General features: G+C 49.5%; 1 protein-coding gene across 3 annotated transcripts in view; it reads left to right on the top strand.

The window, feature by feature from the left end:
* The window catches only part of CAMTA2 (calmodulin binding transcription activator 2), a 137,357-nt gene that overhangs the window by 97,161 nt on the left and 25,109 nt on the right, over positions 1-15,087 (top strand). For 2 of the 3 annotated variants that reach the window (XM_069767515.1, XM_069767516.1), the window contains exons 13-17: positions 7,342-7,517; positions 7,597-7,675; positions 12,875-13,151; positions 13,226-13,506; positions 13,667-13,851. In XM_069767515.1, the coding sequence (XP_069623616.1) occupies positions 7,342-7,517; positions 7,597-7,675; positions 12,875-13,151; positions 13,226-13,506; positions 13,667-13,851 (998 nt within the window). The remainder of the gene's footprint in view (positions 1-7,341; positions 7,518-7,596; positions 7,676-12,874; positions 13,152-13,225; positions 13,507-13,666; positions 13,852-15,087) is intronic. The other variant, XM_069767517.1, reaches the window with a different exon arrangement.

Below are 15,087 nucleotides of genomic sequence, written 5' to 3'. Positions count from 1 at the left end.
TGCACTCCTATCAGATCAGTGATCTGACAGAGTGCTGTGCAAACTGTGAGATCACTGATCTGTGATGTCCCCCCCTGGGACAAAGTAAAAAAAAAAAATTTCAAATGTGTAAAAAAAAATTAAAAAAAATATTCCAAAATAATGAAAAAAAAATAAAAATATTATTCCCATAAATACATTTCTTTATCTAAATAAAAAAAAAAAAAACAATAAAAGTACACATATTTAGTATCGCCGCGTCCGTAACGGCCCAACCTATAAAACTGGCCCACTAGTTAACCCCTTCAGTAAACACCGTAAGAAAAAAAAAAAAAAAAAACGAGGCAAAAAACAACGCTTTATTATCATACCGCCGAACAAAAAGTGGAATAACACGCGATCAAAAAGACAGATATAACTAACCATGGTACCGCTGAAAACGTCATCTTGTCCCGCAAAAAACGAGCCGCCATACAGCATCAGCAGCAAAAAAATAAAAAAGTTATAGTCCTGAGAATAAAGCGATGCAAAAATAATTATTTTTTCTATAAAATAGTTTTTATCGTATAAAAGCGCCAAAACATAAAAAATGATATAAATGAGGTGTCGCTGTAATCGTACTGACCCGAAGAATAAAACTGCTTTATCAATTTTACCAAACGCGGAACGGTATAAACGCCTCCCCCAAAAGAAATTCATGAATAGCTGGTTTTTGGTCATTCTGCCTCACAAAAATCGGAATAAAAAGCGATCAAAAAATGTCACGTGCCCGAAAATGTTACCAATAAAAACATCAACTCGTCCCGCAAAAAACAAGACCTCACATGACTCTGTGGACCAGAATATAGAAAAATTATAGCTCTCAAAATGTGGTAACGCAAAAAATATTTTTTGCAATAAAAAGCGTCTTTCAGTGTGTGACGGCTGCCAATCATAAAAATCCGCTAAAAAACCCGCTATAAAAGTAAATCAAACCCCCCTTCATCACCCCCTTAGTTAGGGAAAAATTAAAAAAATGTATTTATTTCCATTTTCCCATTAGGGCTAGGGTTAGAGTTAGGGCTAGGGTTAGAGCTAGGGTTAGGGTTAGGGCTAGGGTTAGGGCTAGGGTTAGTGCTAGGGTTAGGGCTAGGGTTAGGGCTAGGGTTAGAGCTAGGGTTAGGATTAGGGCTAGGGTTAGGGCTAGGGCTACAGTTTGGGTTGGGGCTAAAGTTACAGTTAGGGTTTAGATTACATTTACGGTTGGGAATAGGGTTGGGATTAGGGTTAGGGGTGTGTCAGGGTTAGAGGTGTGGTTAGGGTTACTGTTGGGATTAGGGTTAGGGATGTGTTTGGATTAGGGTTTCAGTTATAATTGGGGGGTTTCCACTGTTTAGGCACATCAGGGGCTCTCCAAACGCGACATGGCGTCCGATCTCAATTCCAGTCAATTCTGCGTTGAAAAAGTAAAACAGTGCTTCTTCCCTTCCGAGCTCTCCCGTGTGCCCAAACAGGGGTTTACCCCAACATATGGGGTATCAGCGTACTCAGGACAAATAGGACAACAACTTTTGGGGTCCAATTTCTCCTGCTACCCTTGGGAAAATACAAAACTCGGGGCTAAAACATATTTTTTGTGGGAAAAAAAAGATTTTTTATTTTCACGGCTCTGCGTTATAAACTGTAGTGAAACACTTGGGGGTTCAAAGTTCTCACAACACATCTAGATTAGTTCCCTGGGGGGTCTAGTTTCCAATATGGGGTCACTTGTGGGGGGTTTCTACTGTTTAGGTACATTAGGGGTTCTGCAAACGCAATGTGACGTCTGCAGACCATTCCATCTAAGTCTGCATTCCAAATGGCGCTCCTTCCCTTCCGAGCTCTGCCATGCGCTCAGACGTTGGTTTCCCCCAACATACGGGGTATCAGCGTACTCAGGACAAATTGGACAACAACTTTTGGGGTCGAATTTCTCCTCTTACCCTCGGGAAAATACAAAACTGGGGGCTAAAAAATAATTTTGGGGGGAAAGATTTTTTTTTTTAATTTTCACGGCTCTGCGTTACAAACTGTAGTGAAACACTTGGGGGTTCAAAGCTATCACAACACATCTAGATGAGTTCCTTAGGGGGTCTAGTTTCCAAAATGGTGTCACTTGTGGGAGGTTTCTACTGTTTAGGTACATTAGGGGCTCTGCAAATGCAATGTGACACCTGCAGACCATTCCATCTAAGTCCTCATTCCAAATGGAGCTCCTTCCCTTCCGAGCCCTCCCATGCGCCCAAACAGTGGTTCCCCCCCACATATGGGGTATCAGCGCACTCAGGACAAATTGGACAACAAATTGTGGGGTCGAATTTCTCCTTTTACCCTCGGGAAAATACAAAACTGGGGGCTAAAAAATAATTTTTGTGGGAAAAAAATTTTTGTTTTATTTTTACGGCTCTCCATTATAAACTTCTGTGAAGCCCTTGGTGGGTCAAAGCGCTCAGCACACATCTAGATAAGTTCCTAAGGGGGTCTACTTTCCAAAATGGTGTCACTTGTGGGGGGTTTCTACTGTTTAGGTACATTAGGGGCTCTGCAAACGCAATGTGACACCTGCAGACCATTCCATCTAAGTCTGCATTCAAATGGCACTCCTTCCCCTCCGAGCCCTCCCATGCACCCAAACGGTGGTTCCCCCCACATATGGTGTATCATCGCACTCAGGACAAATTGGGCAACAAATTTTGGGGTCCAATTTCTCCTGTTACCCTCAGGAAAATACAAAACTGGGGGCTAAAAAAATAATTTTTGTGGGAAAAAAATTTTGTTTTATTTTTACGGCTCTGCATTATAAACTTCTGTGAAGCACTTGGTGGGTCAAAGTGCTCACCACACCTCTAGATAAGTTCCTTAGGGGGTCTACTTTCCAAAATGGTGTCATTTGTGGGGGGTTTCAATGTTTAGGCACATCAGTGGCTCTTCAAACGCAACATGGCGTCCCATCTCAATTCCTGTCAATTTTGCTTTGAAAAGTCAAACGGCGCTCCTTCCCTTCCGAGCTCTCCCATCCACCCAAACAGTGGTTTACCCCCACATATGGGGTATCCGCGTACTCAGGACAAATTGTACAACAACTTTTGGGGTCCAATTTCTTCTCTTACCTTTGGGAAAATAAAAAATTGGGGGCAAAAAGATAATTTTTGTGAAAAAATATGATTTTTTATTTTTACGGTTCTACATTATAAACTTCTGTGAAGCACTTGGTGGGTCAAAGTGCTCACCACACCTCTAGATAAGTTCCTTAGGGGGTCTACTTTCCAAAATGGTGTCACTTGTGGGGGGTTTCAATGTTTAGGCACATCAGTGGCTCTTCAAACGCAACATGACGTCCCATCTCAATTCCTGTCAATTTTGCATTGAAAAGTCAAACGGCGCTCCTTCCCTTCCGAGCTCTCCCATCCGCCCAAACAGTGGTTTACCCCCACATATGGGCTATCAGCGTACTCAGGACAAATTGTACAACAACTTTTGGGGTCCAATTTCTTCTCTTACCCTTGGGAAAATAAAAAATTGGGGGCGAAAAGATAATTTTTGTGAAAAAATATGATTTTTTATTTTTACGGTTCTACATTATAAACTTCTGTGAAGCACTTGTTGGGTCAAAGTGCTCACCACACCTCTAGATAAGTTCCTAAGGGGGTCTACTTTCCAAAATGGTGTCACTTGTGGGGGGTTTCAATGTTTAGCCACATCAGGGGCTCTCCAAACGAAACATGGCGTCCCATCTCAATTCCAGTCAATTTTGCATTGAAAAGTCAAATGGCACTCCTTCGCTTCCGAGCTCTGCCATGCGCCCAAACAGTGGTTTACCCCCACATGTGGGGTATTGGCATACTCAGGACAAATTGTACAACAATGTTTGGGGTCCATTTTCTCCTGTTACCCTTGGTAAAATAAAACAAATTGGAGCTGAATTAAATTTTTTGTGAAAAAAAGTTAAATGTTCATTTTTATTTAAACATTCAAAAAATTCCTGTGAAGCACCAGAAGGGTTAATAAACTTCTTGAATATGGTTTTGAGCACCTTGAGGGGTGTAGTTTTTAGAATGGTGTCACACTTGGGTATTTTCTATCATATAGACCCCTCAAAATGACTTCAAATGAGATGTGGTCCCTAAAATAAAATGGTGTTGTAGAAATGAGAAATTGCTGGTCAACTTTTAACCCTTATAACTTCCTAACAAAAAAAAATTTTGGTTCCAAAATTGTGCTGATGTAAAGTAGACATGTGGGAAATGTTACTTATTAAGTATTTTGTGTGACATATCTCTGTGATTTAATTGCATAAAAATTCAAAGTTGGAAAATTGCGAAATTTTCATAATTTTCGCCAAATTTCCGTTTTTTTCACAAATAAACGCAGGTACTATCAAATAATTTTTACCATTGTCATGAAGTACAATATGTCACGAGAAAACAATGTCAGGATCACCAGGATCCATTGAAGCGTTCCAGAGTTATAACCTCATAAAGGGACAGTGGTCAGAATTGTAAAAATTGGCCCGGTCATTAACGTGCAAACCACCCTTGGGGGTAAAGGGGTTAATGTCCACTCTGCCTCCATCTTCACTGAAATAAACAGAAATGTAGTAATTTTTGCAAATTTATTAAAAAATAAAACCTGAACTATCCCATGGTCATAAGTATTCAGCCCCTTTGCTCAGTATTGAGTAGAAGCCCCTTTTGAGCTAGTACAGCCATGAATCTTCTTGTGAATGAGGCAACAAGTTTTTCCCCCCTGGATTTGGGGATCCTCGGCCATTCTTCCTTGCAGATCCTCTCCAGTTCCGTCAGGTTGGATGGTGAACGTTGGTGGACGCCATTTTCAGGTCTCCAGAGATGCTCCATTGGGTTTAGGTCGAGGCTCTGGTTGGGCCGGTCAAGAATGGTCACAGAGTTGTTCTGAAGCCGCTCCATTATTATTTTAGCTGTGTGCTTAGGGTCATTGTCTTGTTGGAAGGTGAACCTTCAGCCAAGTCTGAGGTCCTGAGCACTCTGGAAGAGGTTTTCATCCAGGATATCTCTGTACTTGGCCACATTCATGTTTCCCTCAATGACAACCAGTCGTCCTGTCCCTGCAGCTGAAAAACATCCCATAGCATGATGCTGCCTCCACCATGCTTCACTGTTGGGATTGTATTGGGCAGGTGATGAGCAGTGCCTGGTTTTCTCCACACATACCGCTTAGAATTATCACCAAAATGCTCTATCTTCATCTCATCAGATCAGAGAATCTTATTTCTCATAGTCTGGGAGTCCTTCATGTGTTTTTTTAGTAACCTCTATGCGGCTTTCATATGTCTTGCACTGAGGAGAGGCTTCCGTCGGGCCGCTCTGCCATAAACGCCCAACTGGTGGAGGCTGCAGTGATAGGTGACTTTGTGGAACTTTCTCCCATCTCCCTACTGCATCTCTGGAGCTCAGCCACAGTGATCTTGGGGTTCTCCTTTACCTTCTCACCAAGGTTCTTCTCCCATGATTCCTCAGTTTGGCTGGGCGGCCAGGTCTAGGAAGACTTCTGGTGGTCCCAAACTTCTTCCATGTAAGGACTATGGAGGCCACTGTTCTCTTAGGAACCTTGAGTACTGCAGAAATTCTGTTGTACCCTTTGCCAGGTCTGTGCCACAATTCTGTCTCTGAGCTCCTTGGCCGGTTCCTTTGACCTCATGATTCTCATTTGGTCTGACATGCACTGTGAGCTGTGAGGTCTTATATAGACAGGTGTGCGCCGCACCAAATCAAGTCCTATCAGTTTAATTACACACAGCTGGACTCCAATGAAGGAGTAGAACCATCTCAAGGAGGATCACAAGGAAATGGACAGCATGTGACTTACATATGAGTGTCTGAGCAAAGGGGCTGAAGACTTATGACCATGTGACATTTCAGTTTTTCCTTTTTTAATAAATTTGCAAAAATTTCTACATTTCTGTTTTGTCAGTCAAGATGGGGTGCAGAGTGAACATTAATGAGAAAAAATGAACTTTTCTGAATTTATCATGGCTGCAATGAAATAAAGGTCCTGTCTCTGCGATCACATTGGACCCTCCAGGTTCTGTCTCTTTGATCACACTGGATCTGCTAGATCCTGTCCCTGCGATCTCATTGGATCCACTAGATCCTGCCATTTGTGGTCACACTGGATTCACCATATCATGTCCCTGTGATCATACTGGACCCTCCAGATCCTGTCCCTGCGATCACAATGGATCTGCCAGATCCTGTCCCTGCAATCACACTGGACCCTCCAGGTCCTGTCACTGCAATCACACTGGATCTGTCATGTGCTGTCTCTGCGATTACACTGGATCTGTCATGTCCTGTCTCTGCGGTTACACTGGATCTGTCATAGGATCCACCTGATCTTGTCTCTGATCACACTGGATCCTCCAGATTCTTTCTCTGCAGTCACACTGGACCCACCAGGTCCTGTCTCTGCGATCACATTGGACCCTCCAGGTTCTGTCCCTGCGATCACACTGGATCTGCTAGATCCTGTTCCTGCGATCTCATTGGATCCACCAGATCCTGCCCCTTGTGGTCACACTGGATTCACCAGATCATGTCCCTGCGATCACACTGGACCCTCCAGATCCTGTCTCTGCGATCACACTGCATCTGTCAGGTCCTGTCTCTGCGATCACACTGGACCCTCCAGATCCTGTCTCTGCGATCACACTGGACCCTCCAGATCCTGTCTCTGCGATTACACTGCATCTGTCAGGTCCTGTCTCTGCGATCACACTGGACCCTCCAGATCCTGTCTCTGCGATCACACTGGACCCTCCAGATCCTGTCTCTACGATCACACTGCATCTGTCAGGTCCTGTCTCTGCGATCACACTGGACCCTCCAGATCCTGTCTCTGATCACAGTGCATCTGTCAGGTCCTGTCTCTGCGATCACACTGGACCCTCCAGATCCTGTCTCTACGATCACACTGCATCTGTCAGGTCCTGTCTCTGCGATCACACTGGACCTTCCAGATCCTGTCTCTGTGATCACACTGCATCTGTCAGGTCCTGTCTCTGCGATCACACTGGACCCTCCAGATCCTGTCTCTGCGATCACACTGGACCCTCCAGATCCTGTCTCTGCGATAACACTGCATCTGTCAGGTCCTGTCTCTGTGATCACACTGGACCCTCCAGATCCTGTCTCTGCCATCACACTGGATCTGTCATATTCTGTCTTTGCGATCACACTGGACCCTCCAGATCCTGTCTCTGCCATCACACTGCATCTGTCATATTCTGTCTTTGTGATCTCTCGGGATCCTCTGTCAGCCGTTTCATGTTTGTGTCATCTTGTGTCCTTTCCTCCCTTGCTCTTTCAGGTGTCTGATACCTTTGAAGCTCGCCTGGTTGCGGTCTGCGAGAAGATGATGTCACAGAGCTGCTGGGTGACGTCAGACTTTCTGGCACATGAGATGAGCTTCCGCGGGATGACTCTGCTGCATCTGGCGGCGGCGCAGGGCTATGCCCGTCTTATTGAGACCCTGATCCAGTGGCGGTGAGTGTGACGGCATTCATGTAGCATAGTCAGGGACACTCAGCGGCACAGACCTGTGAAAATGTCATGTCATCCTCAGGAGCATTCACTCTCAGAGCCTGGCTGTAGAATTTGAGGTGGACCCTCTGAACGTTGATCACTTCTCCTGCACGCCGCTGGTGAGTACGTACATTGTGCCTGCAGCGCCGCTTATCTCCTCTGCCATGGTGTCTGACTGCAGCCTGGCGCATTTATTCTGTGGTGGGACATAGTGACTCCGCACCACCCGCACTTCTTCTGGTGGATCCTCTGGCCGCCCGTCTTGTCCCTGTGCTTTGTACTCATCTGTTATCCTGTCTGTTTTAGATGTGGGCCTGTGCTCTTGGCCCCCCGTCTTGTCCCTGTGCTTTGTACTCCTCTGTTGTCCTTGTTGTCCTGTCTGTTTAAATGTGGGCCTGTGCTCCTGGCCTTCGTCCTGTCCCTGTGCTTTGTACTCATCTTTTGTCCTGTCTGTCTTAGATGTAGGCCTGCGCTCTTGGCCCCCCATCCTGTTTTTCTGCTTTGTACTCATCTGTTGTCCTGTCTGACTTAAATGTGGGCCTGCACTCTTGGCCCCTCGTCCTGTCCCTGTGCTTTGTACTCGTCTATTGCCCTGTCTGTTTAGATGTGGGCCTACGCTCCTGGCCCCCGTCCTGTCCCTGTGCTTTGTACTCCTCTGTTGCCCTGTCTGTTTAGATGTGAGCCTGCGCTCCTGGCCCCCGTCCTGTCCCTGTGCTTTGTACTCAACTGTTGTCCTGTCTGTTTAGATGTAGGCCTGCGCTCTTGGCCCCTGTCCTGTCCCTGTGCTTTGTACTCATCTGTTGTCCTGTCTGTTTAGATGTAGGCCTGCGCTCTTGGCCCCCGTCCTGTCCCTGTGCTTTGTACTCATCTGTTGTCCTGTCTGTTTAGATGTGGACCTGCACTCTTGGCCCCCCGTCCTGTCCCTGTGCTTTGTACTCATCTATTGCCCTGTCTGTTTAGATGTAGGCCTGCGCTCCTGGCCCCCGTCCTGTCCCTGTGCTTTGTACTCATCTGTTGTCCTGTCTGTTTAGATGTCGGCCTGCGCTCCTGGCCCCCGTCCTGTCCCTGTGCTTTGTACTCATCTATTGTCCTGTCTGTTTAGATGTGGACCTGCGCTCTTGGCCCCCCCGTCCTGTCCCTGTGCTTTGTACTCATCTGTTGTCCTGTCTGTTTTAGATGTGGACCTGCGCTCTTGGCCTCCCATCTTGTCCCTGTGCTTTGTACTCATCTGTTGTCCTGTCTGTTTTAGATGTGGGCCTGCGCTCTTGGCCCCCGTCTTGTCCCTGTGCTTTGTACTCATCTGTTGTCCTGTCTGTTTTATATGTGGACCTGCGCTCTTGGCCCCCGTCATGTCCCTGTGCTTTGTACTCATCTGTTGTCCTGTCTGTCTTAGATGTGGGCCTGTGCTCTTGGCCCCCGTCCTGTCCCTGTGCTTTGTACTCATCTGTTGTCCTGTCTGTTTTAGATGTGGGTCTGCGCTCTTGGCCCCCTGTCCTGTCCCCTGTGCTTTGTACTCATCTGTTGTCCTGTCTGTCTTAGATGTAAGCCTGCGCTCTTGGCCCCCCGTCCTGTCCCTGTGCTTTGTACTCATCTGTTGTCCTGTCTGTTTTAGATGTGGGCCTGCTCTCTTGGCCCCCCGTCCTGTCCCTGTGCTTTGTAATCATCTGTTGTCCTGTCTGTTTTAGATGTGGGCCTTCGCTCTTGGCCCCCGTCCTGTCCCTTTGCTTTTCCTTTGTACTCATCTGTTGTCCTGTCTGTCTTAGATGTGGGCCTGCGCTCTTGGCCCCCCGTCCTGTCCCTGTGCTTTGTACTCATCTGTTGTCCTGTCTGTTTTAGATGTGGGCCTGCTCTCTTGGCCCCCCGACCTGTCCCTGTGCTTTGTAATTATCTGTTGTCCTGTCTGTTTTAGATGTGGGCCTTCACTCTTGGCCCCCGTCCTGTCCCTTTGCTTTTCCTTTGTACTCATCTGTTGTCCTGTCTGTCTTAGATGTGGGCCTGCGCTCTTGGCCCCCCGTCTTGTCCCTGTGCTTTGTACTCATCTGTTGTCCTGTCTGTTTTAGATGTGGGCCTGCGCTCTTGGCCCCCCGTCCTGTCCCTGTGCTTTGTACTCATCTGTTGTCCTGTTTGTCTTAGATGTGGGCCTGCCCTTTTGGCCCCCGTCCTGTACCTGTGCTTTGTACTCATCTGTTGTCCTGTCTGTTTTAGATGTGGACCTGCGCTCTTGGCCCCCCGTCCTGTCCCTGTGCTTTGTACTCATCTGTTGTCCTGTCTGTTTTAGATGTGGGCCTGCGCTCTTGGCCCCCCGTCCTGTCCCTGTGCTTTGTACTCATCTGTTGTCCTGTCTGTCTTAGATGTGGGCCTGCCCTTTTGGCCCCCGTCCTGTACCTGTGCTTTGTACTCATCTGTTGTCCTGTCTGTCTTAGATGTAGGCCTGCGCTCTTGGTTCCCCGTCCTGTCCCTGTGCTTTGTACTCATCTGTTGTCCTGTCTGTTTTAGATGTGGACCTGCGCTCTTGGCCCCCCGTCCTGTCCCTGTGCTTTGTACTCATCTGTTGTCCTGTCTGTTTTAGATGTGGGCCTGCGCTCTTGGCCCCCCGTCCTGTCCCTGTGCTTTGTACTCATCTGTTGTCCTGTCTATCTTAAATGTGGACCTGCGCTCTTGGCCCCCCGTCCTGTCCCTGTGCTTTGTACTCATCTGTTGTCCTGTCTGTCTTAGATGTGGGCCTGCCCTTTTGGCCCCCGTCCTGTTCCTATGCTTTGTACTCATCTGTTGTCCTGTCTGTCTTAGATGTGGGCCTGCGCTCTTGGCCCCCATCCTGTCCCTGTGCTTTGTACTCATCTGTTGTCCTGTCTGTTTTAGATGTAGGCCTGCGCTCTTGGCCCCCCGTCCTGTCTCTGTGCTTTGTACTCATCTGTTGTCCTGTCTGTTTTAGATGTGGATCTGTGCTCTTGGCCCCCGTCCTGTCTCTGTGCTTTGTACTCATCTGTTGTCCTGTCTGTTTTAGATGTGGACCTGCGCGTTTGGCCTCCCGTCCTGTCCCTGTGCTTTGTACTCATCTGTTGTCCTGTCTGTTTTAGATGTAGGCCTGCGCTCTTGGCCCCCCGTCCTGTCCCTGTGCTTTGTACTCATCTGTTGTCCTGTCCGTCTTAGATGTAGGCCTGCGCTCTCGGCCCCCGTCCTGTCCCTGTGCTTTGTACTCATCTGTTGTCCTGTCTGTTTTAGTTGTGGTCCTGCGCTTTGGCCCCCCGTCCTGTCCCTGTGCTTTGTACTCACCTGTTGTCCTGTCTGTCTTAGATGTAGGCCTGCGCTCTCGGCCCCCGTCCTGTCCCTGTGCTTTGTACTCATCTGTTGTGCTGTCTGTTTTAGATGTGGACCTGCGCTCTTGGCCCCCCGTCCTGTCCCTGTGCTTTGTACTCATCTGTTGTCCTGTCTGTTTTAGATGTGGGCCTGTGCTCTCGGCCCCCGTCCTGTCCCTGTGCTTTGTACTCATCTGTTGTCCTGTCTGTCTTAGATGTGGACCTGCGCTCTTGGCCCCCCGTCCTGTCCCTGTGCTTTGTACTCATCTGTTGTCCTGTCTGTCTTAGATGTGGACCTGTGCTCTTGGCCCCCGTCCTGTCCCTGTGCTTTGTATTCATCTGTTGTACTGTCTGTCTTAAATGTAGGCCTGCGCTCTTGGCCCCCGTCCTGTCCCTGTGCTTTGTACTCATCTGTTGTCCTGTCTGTCTTAGATGTAGGCCTGCGCTCTCGGCCCCCGTCCTGTCCCTGTGCTTTGTACTCATCTTTTGTCCTGTCTGTCTTAGATGTGGACCTGTGCTCTTGGCCCCCGTCCTGTCCCTTTGCTTTGTACTCATCTGTTGTCCTGTCTGTTTTAGATGTGGGCCTGCGCTCTTGGCCCCTCGTCCTGTCTCTGTGCTTTGTACTCATCTATTGTCCTGTCTGTCTTAGATGTGGGCCTGCGCTCCTGGCCCCCGTCCTGTCCCTGTGCTTTGTACTCATCTGTTGTCCTGTCCGTCTTAGATGTAGGCCTGCGCTCTCGGCCCCCGTCCTGTCCCTGTGCTTTGTACTCATCTGTTGTCCTGTCTGTTTTAGTTGTGGTCCTGCGCTTTGGCCCCCCGTCCTGTCCCTGTGCTTTGTACTCACCTGTTGTCCTGTCTGTCTTAGATGTAGGCCTGCGCTCTCGGCCCCCGTCCTGTCCCTGTGCTTTGTACTCATCTGTTGTGCTGTCTGTTTTAGATGTGGACCTGCGCTCTTGGCCCCCCGTCCTGTCCCTGTGCTTTGTACTCATCTGTTGTCCTGTCTGTTTTAGATGTGGGCCTGTGCTCTCGGCCCCCGTCCTGTCCCTGTGCTTTGTACTCATCTGTTGTCCTGTCTGTCTTAGATGTGGACCTGCGCTCTTGGCCCCCCGTCCTGTCCCTGTGCTTTGTACTCATCTGTTGTCCTGTCTGTCTTAGATGTGGACCTGTGCTCTTGGCCCCCGTCCTGTCCCTGTGCTTTGTATTCATCTGTTGTACTGTCTGTCTTAAATGTAGGCCTGCGCTCTTGGCCCCCGTCCTGTCCCTGTGCTTTGTACTCATCTGTTGTCCTGTCTGTCTTAGATGTAGGCCTGCGCTCTCGGCCCCCGTCCTGTCCCTGTGCTTTGTACTCATCTTTTGTCCTGTCTGTCTTAGATGTGGACCTGTGCTCTTGGCCCCCGTCCTGTCCCTTTGCTTTGTACTCATCTGTTGTCCTGTCTGTTTTAGATGTGGGCCTGCGCTCTTGGCCCCTCGTCCTGTCTCTGTGCTTTGTACTCATCTATTGTCCTGTCTGTCTTAGATGTGGGCCTGCGCTCCTGGCCCCCGTCCTGTCCCTGTGCTTTGTACTCATCTATTGTCCTGTCTGTCTTAGATGTGGGCCTGCGCTCCTGGCCCCTCGTCCTGTCTCTGTGCTTTGTACTCATCTATTGTCCTGTCTGTCTTAGATGTGGGCCTGTGCTCTTGGCCCCCGTCCTGTCTCTGTGCTTTGTACTCATCTGTTGTACTGTCTGTTTTAGATGTGGGCCTGCGCTCTTGGCCCCCCGTCCTGTATCTGTGCTTTGTACTCATCTGTTGTCCTGTCTGTCTTAGATGTGGGCCTGCGCTCTCGGCCCCCGTCCTGTCCCTGTGCTTTGTACTCATCTGTTGTCCTGTCTGTTTTAGATGTGGGCCTGTGCTCTTGGCCCCCGTCCTGTCCCTGTGCTTTGTTCTCATCTGTTGTCCTGTCTGTTTTAGATGTAGGCCTGCGCTCTCGTCCCCCGTCCTGTCCCTGTGCTTTGTACTCATCTGTTGTCCTGTCTGTTTTAGATGTGGGCCTGCGCTCTTGGACACACAGAGGCGGCCACTCTCCTCTTCCGCTGGGACTGCAGAGCCCTCTCCATACCAGACTCTCTGGGACGACTTCCTCTGGGTGTCGCTCGATCACGAGGGCACGTGAAGCTGGCGTCTACCCTAGAAGAGATGCAGAGACAGGAAATGGCACAGGGGAACTTCACCGATCTACAGCAGTCCAGCTGGCACTCCCTGGTGGGCAGTCAGGACATCAGTCAGGGGCTTTCTCCCCTCTCCACCAGCGCAGACACTGGTAATGGGATTGGCCAGATCTGTGTAATGGAATCAGGTGGTGTGACCTGAAGGTAATGGATTTCTTTTCCACAGGTCTCAGCAGCCTCCCATCCCCCTCTGAGGTATCGGACGGGTCAGTATCGGTAACCTCGGCGTATTCCAGCAGCTCAGCCCTTCGTGGCTCACCTGACTGCAGCCCAGAAAGCAGCCAAGATGCCCCGGCGGTGCCATCCCCCAATTCCGGGATATGTGGAGCTGCTTCCTGGCAGCTGGATGACCCAGCAGAACAAGTTCCCTACTTTGGCTCCCCCGGGGTAGCTGGAGACGATCTCCTGGAATATCAGGAGGACACAGAGAACCAGGACTACCTGCAGGTAATGTGTCGCTTCCTCTCGTCCATCACTGCTGCGCTCTCCTCGTCACTGCAGTTTAGTTCTGTCTCTCCGTTCTCTGCATATTGTGTCCGCTGCACCCTCTTCTCTCTTGTGCTCCTTCAAATCCTTCCTCTGTCGCCCTCACTTTGCTTCGTCCCAGGTTGATATGGTTACCCTCGCAGAACAGATCATAGAAGCCACCCCAGACCGCATCAAGCAGGACGACTTCACAGCATCCGACTCTGCCGTCCTCCGAGAAAGGTCCCCAAATCTCAGCAAGACTATGGCGTGGCTGGCCAGTTACCTGGACACTGCAGACCAGATGCCTGGGCTGCCGCCACATGGGTCAGTACATAAGAGCTTGGACATATGGTGTGTGCACAGGCCGTGGAGTAACTGAGCTGGGAGTGTGTATACTGGCCGTGGAGTAGCAGAGCTGGGAGTGTGTATACTGGTCGTGGAGCAGCAGATCTGGAAGGTCGTGCACAGGCCGTGGAGTAGCAGAGCTGGGAGTGTGTATACTGGTCGTGGAGTAGCAGAGCTGGGAGTGTGTATACTGGTCGTGGAGTAACAGTGCTGGGAGTGTGTATACTGGCCGTGGAGTAGCAGATCTGGAAGTGTGTGCACAGGCCGTGGAGTAGCAGAGCTGGGAGTGTGTATACTGGTCGTGGAGTAGCAGAGCTGGGAGTGTGTATACTGGTCGTGGAGTAACAGTGCTGGGAGTGTGTATACTGGCCGTGGAGTAGCAGATCTGGAAGTGTGTGCACAGGCCGTGGAGTAGCAGAGCTGGGAGTGTGTATACTGGTTGTGGGGTGGCAGAGCTGGGAGTGTGTATACTGGTCATGGAGTAACAGAGCTGGGAATGTGTATACTGGCCGTAGAGTAGCAGAGCTGGGAGTGTCTGTAAGAGCGTGGAGTAGCAGATCTGGAAGTGTGTACAGGCCATGGAGTATCAGAGCTGGTAGTGTGTGTACAGTCTGTGGAGTAGCAGAGCTGGGAGTGTGTATACAGGCTCAGGAGTAGCAGAGCTGGGAGTGTGTGTACAGGCTCGGGAGTAGCAGAGCTGGGAGAGTGTGTGTACCGACCGTGGAGTAGCAGAGCGACGAGTGTGTATACAGGCTCGGGAGTAGCAGTGCTGTGGGTATTATACAGGCTGTGGAGTAGCAGAGCTGGGAGTGTGTGTACATTCTGTGTAGTTGCAGTGCTGGGAGAGTGTCCGGAATCCCACCGTGCTGCCACCAATATGTCACGGATGGAACCACTATGTCACGTTTCATGGGGAAGATACCTTTATCATCCCCACCACTCACAACAATTTGTCACAAACCGGGGCTGTTTGGCTGCCCCTGGTTCCTTCTGTAGGGGATTTATCTATATCCCACTTCCCAGTCCCGGTTTGGAACTTGCAGCTCTCTGGCACCCCCCTTACCCTCAGGTCAGTCAGGGTACTGCACCTTGAGTAATTAGTCGCCAGAAAGGCTGCCTGCTGTGTACTGGCTATTGGGCATGCTGCAGCGAGGGCGAAATAACTACTCCCACTCAGGCCAGAACAATAATTATCAACGCCGCCGGTCGCTGCAA

Source organism: Ranitomeya imitator, chromosome 4 (genome assembly GCF_032444005.1).
Source record: "Ranitomeya imitator isolate aRanImi1 chromosome 4, aRanImi1.pri, whole genome shotgun sequence".
In the NCBI taxonomy this organism is placed as follows: Eukaryota; Metazoa; Chordata; class Amphibia; order Anura; family Dendrobatidae; genus Ranitomeya; species Ranitomeya imitator.
The sequence above is the reverse complement of the archived record's forward strand: the minus strand, read 5'-3'. Positions and strand labels throughout refer to the sequence as shown.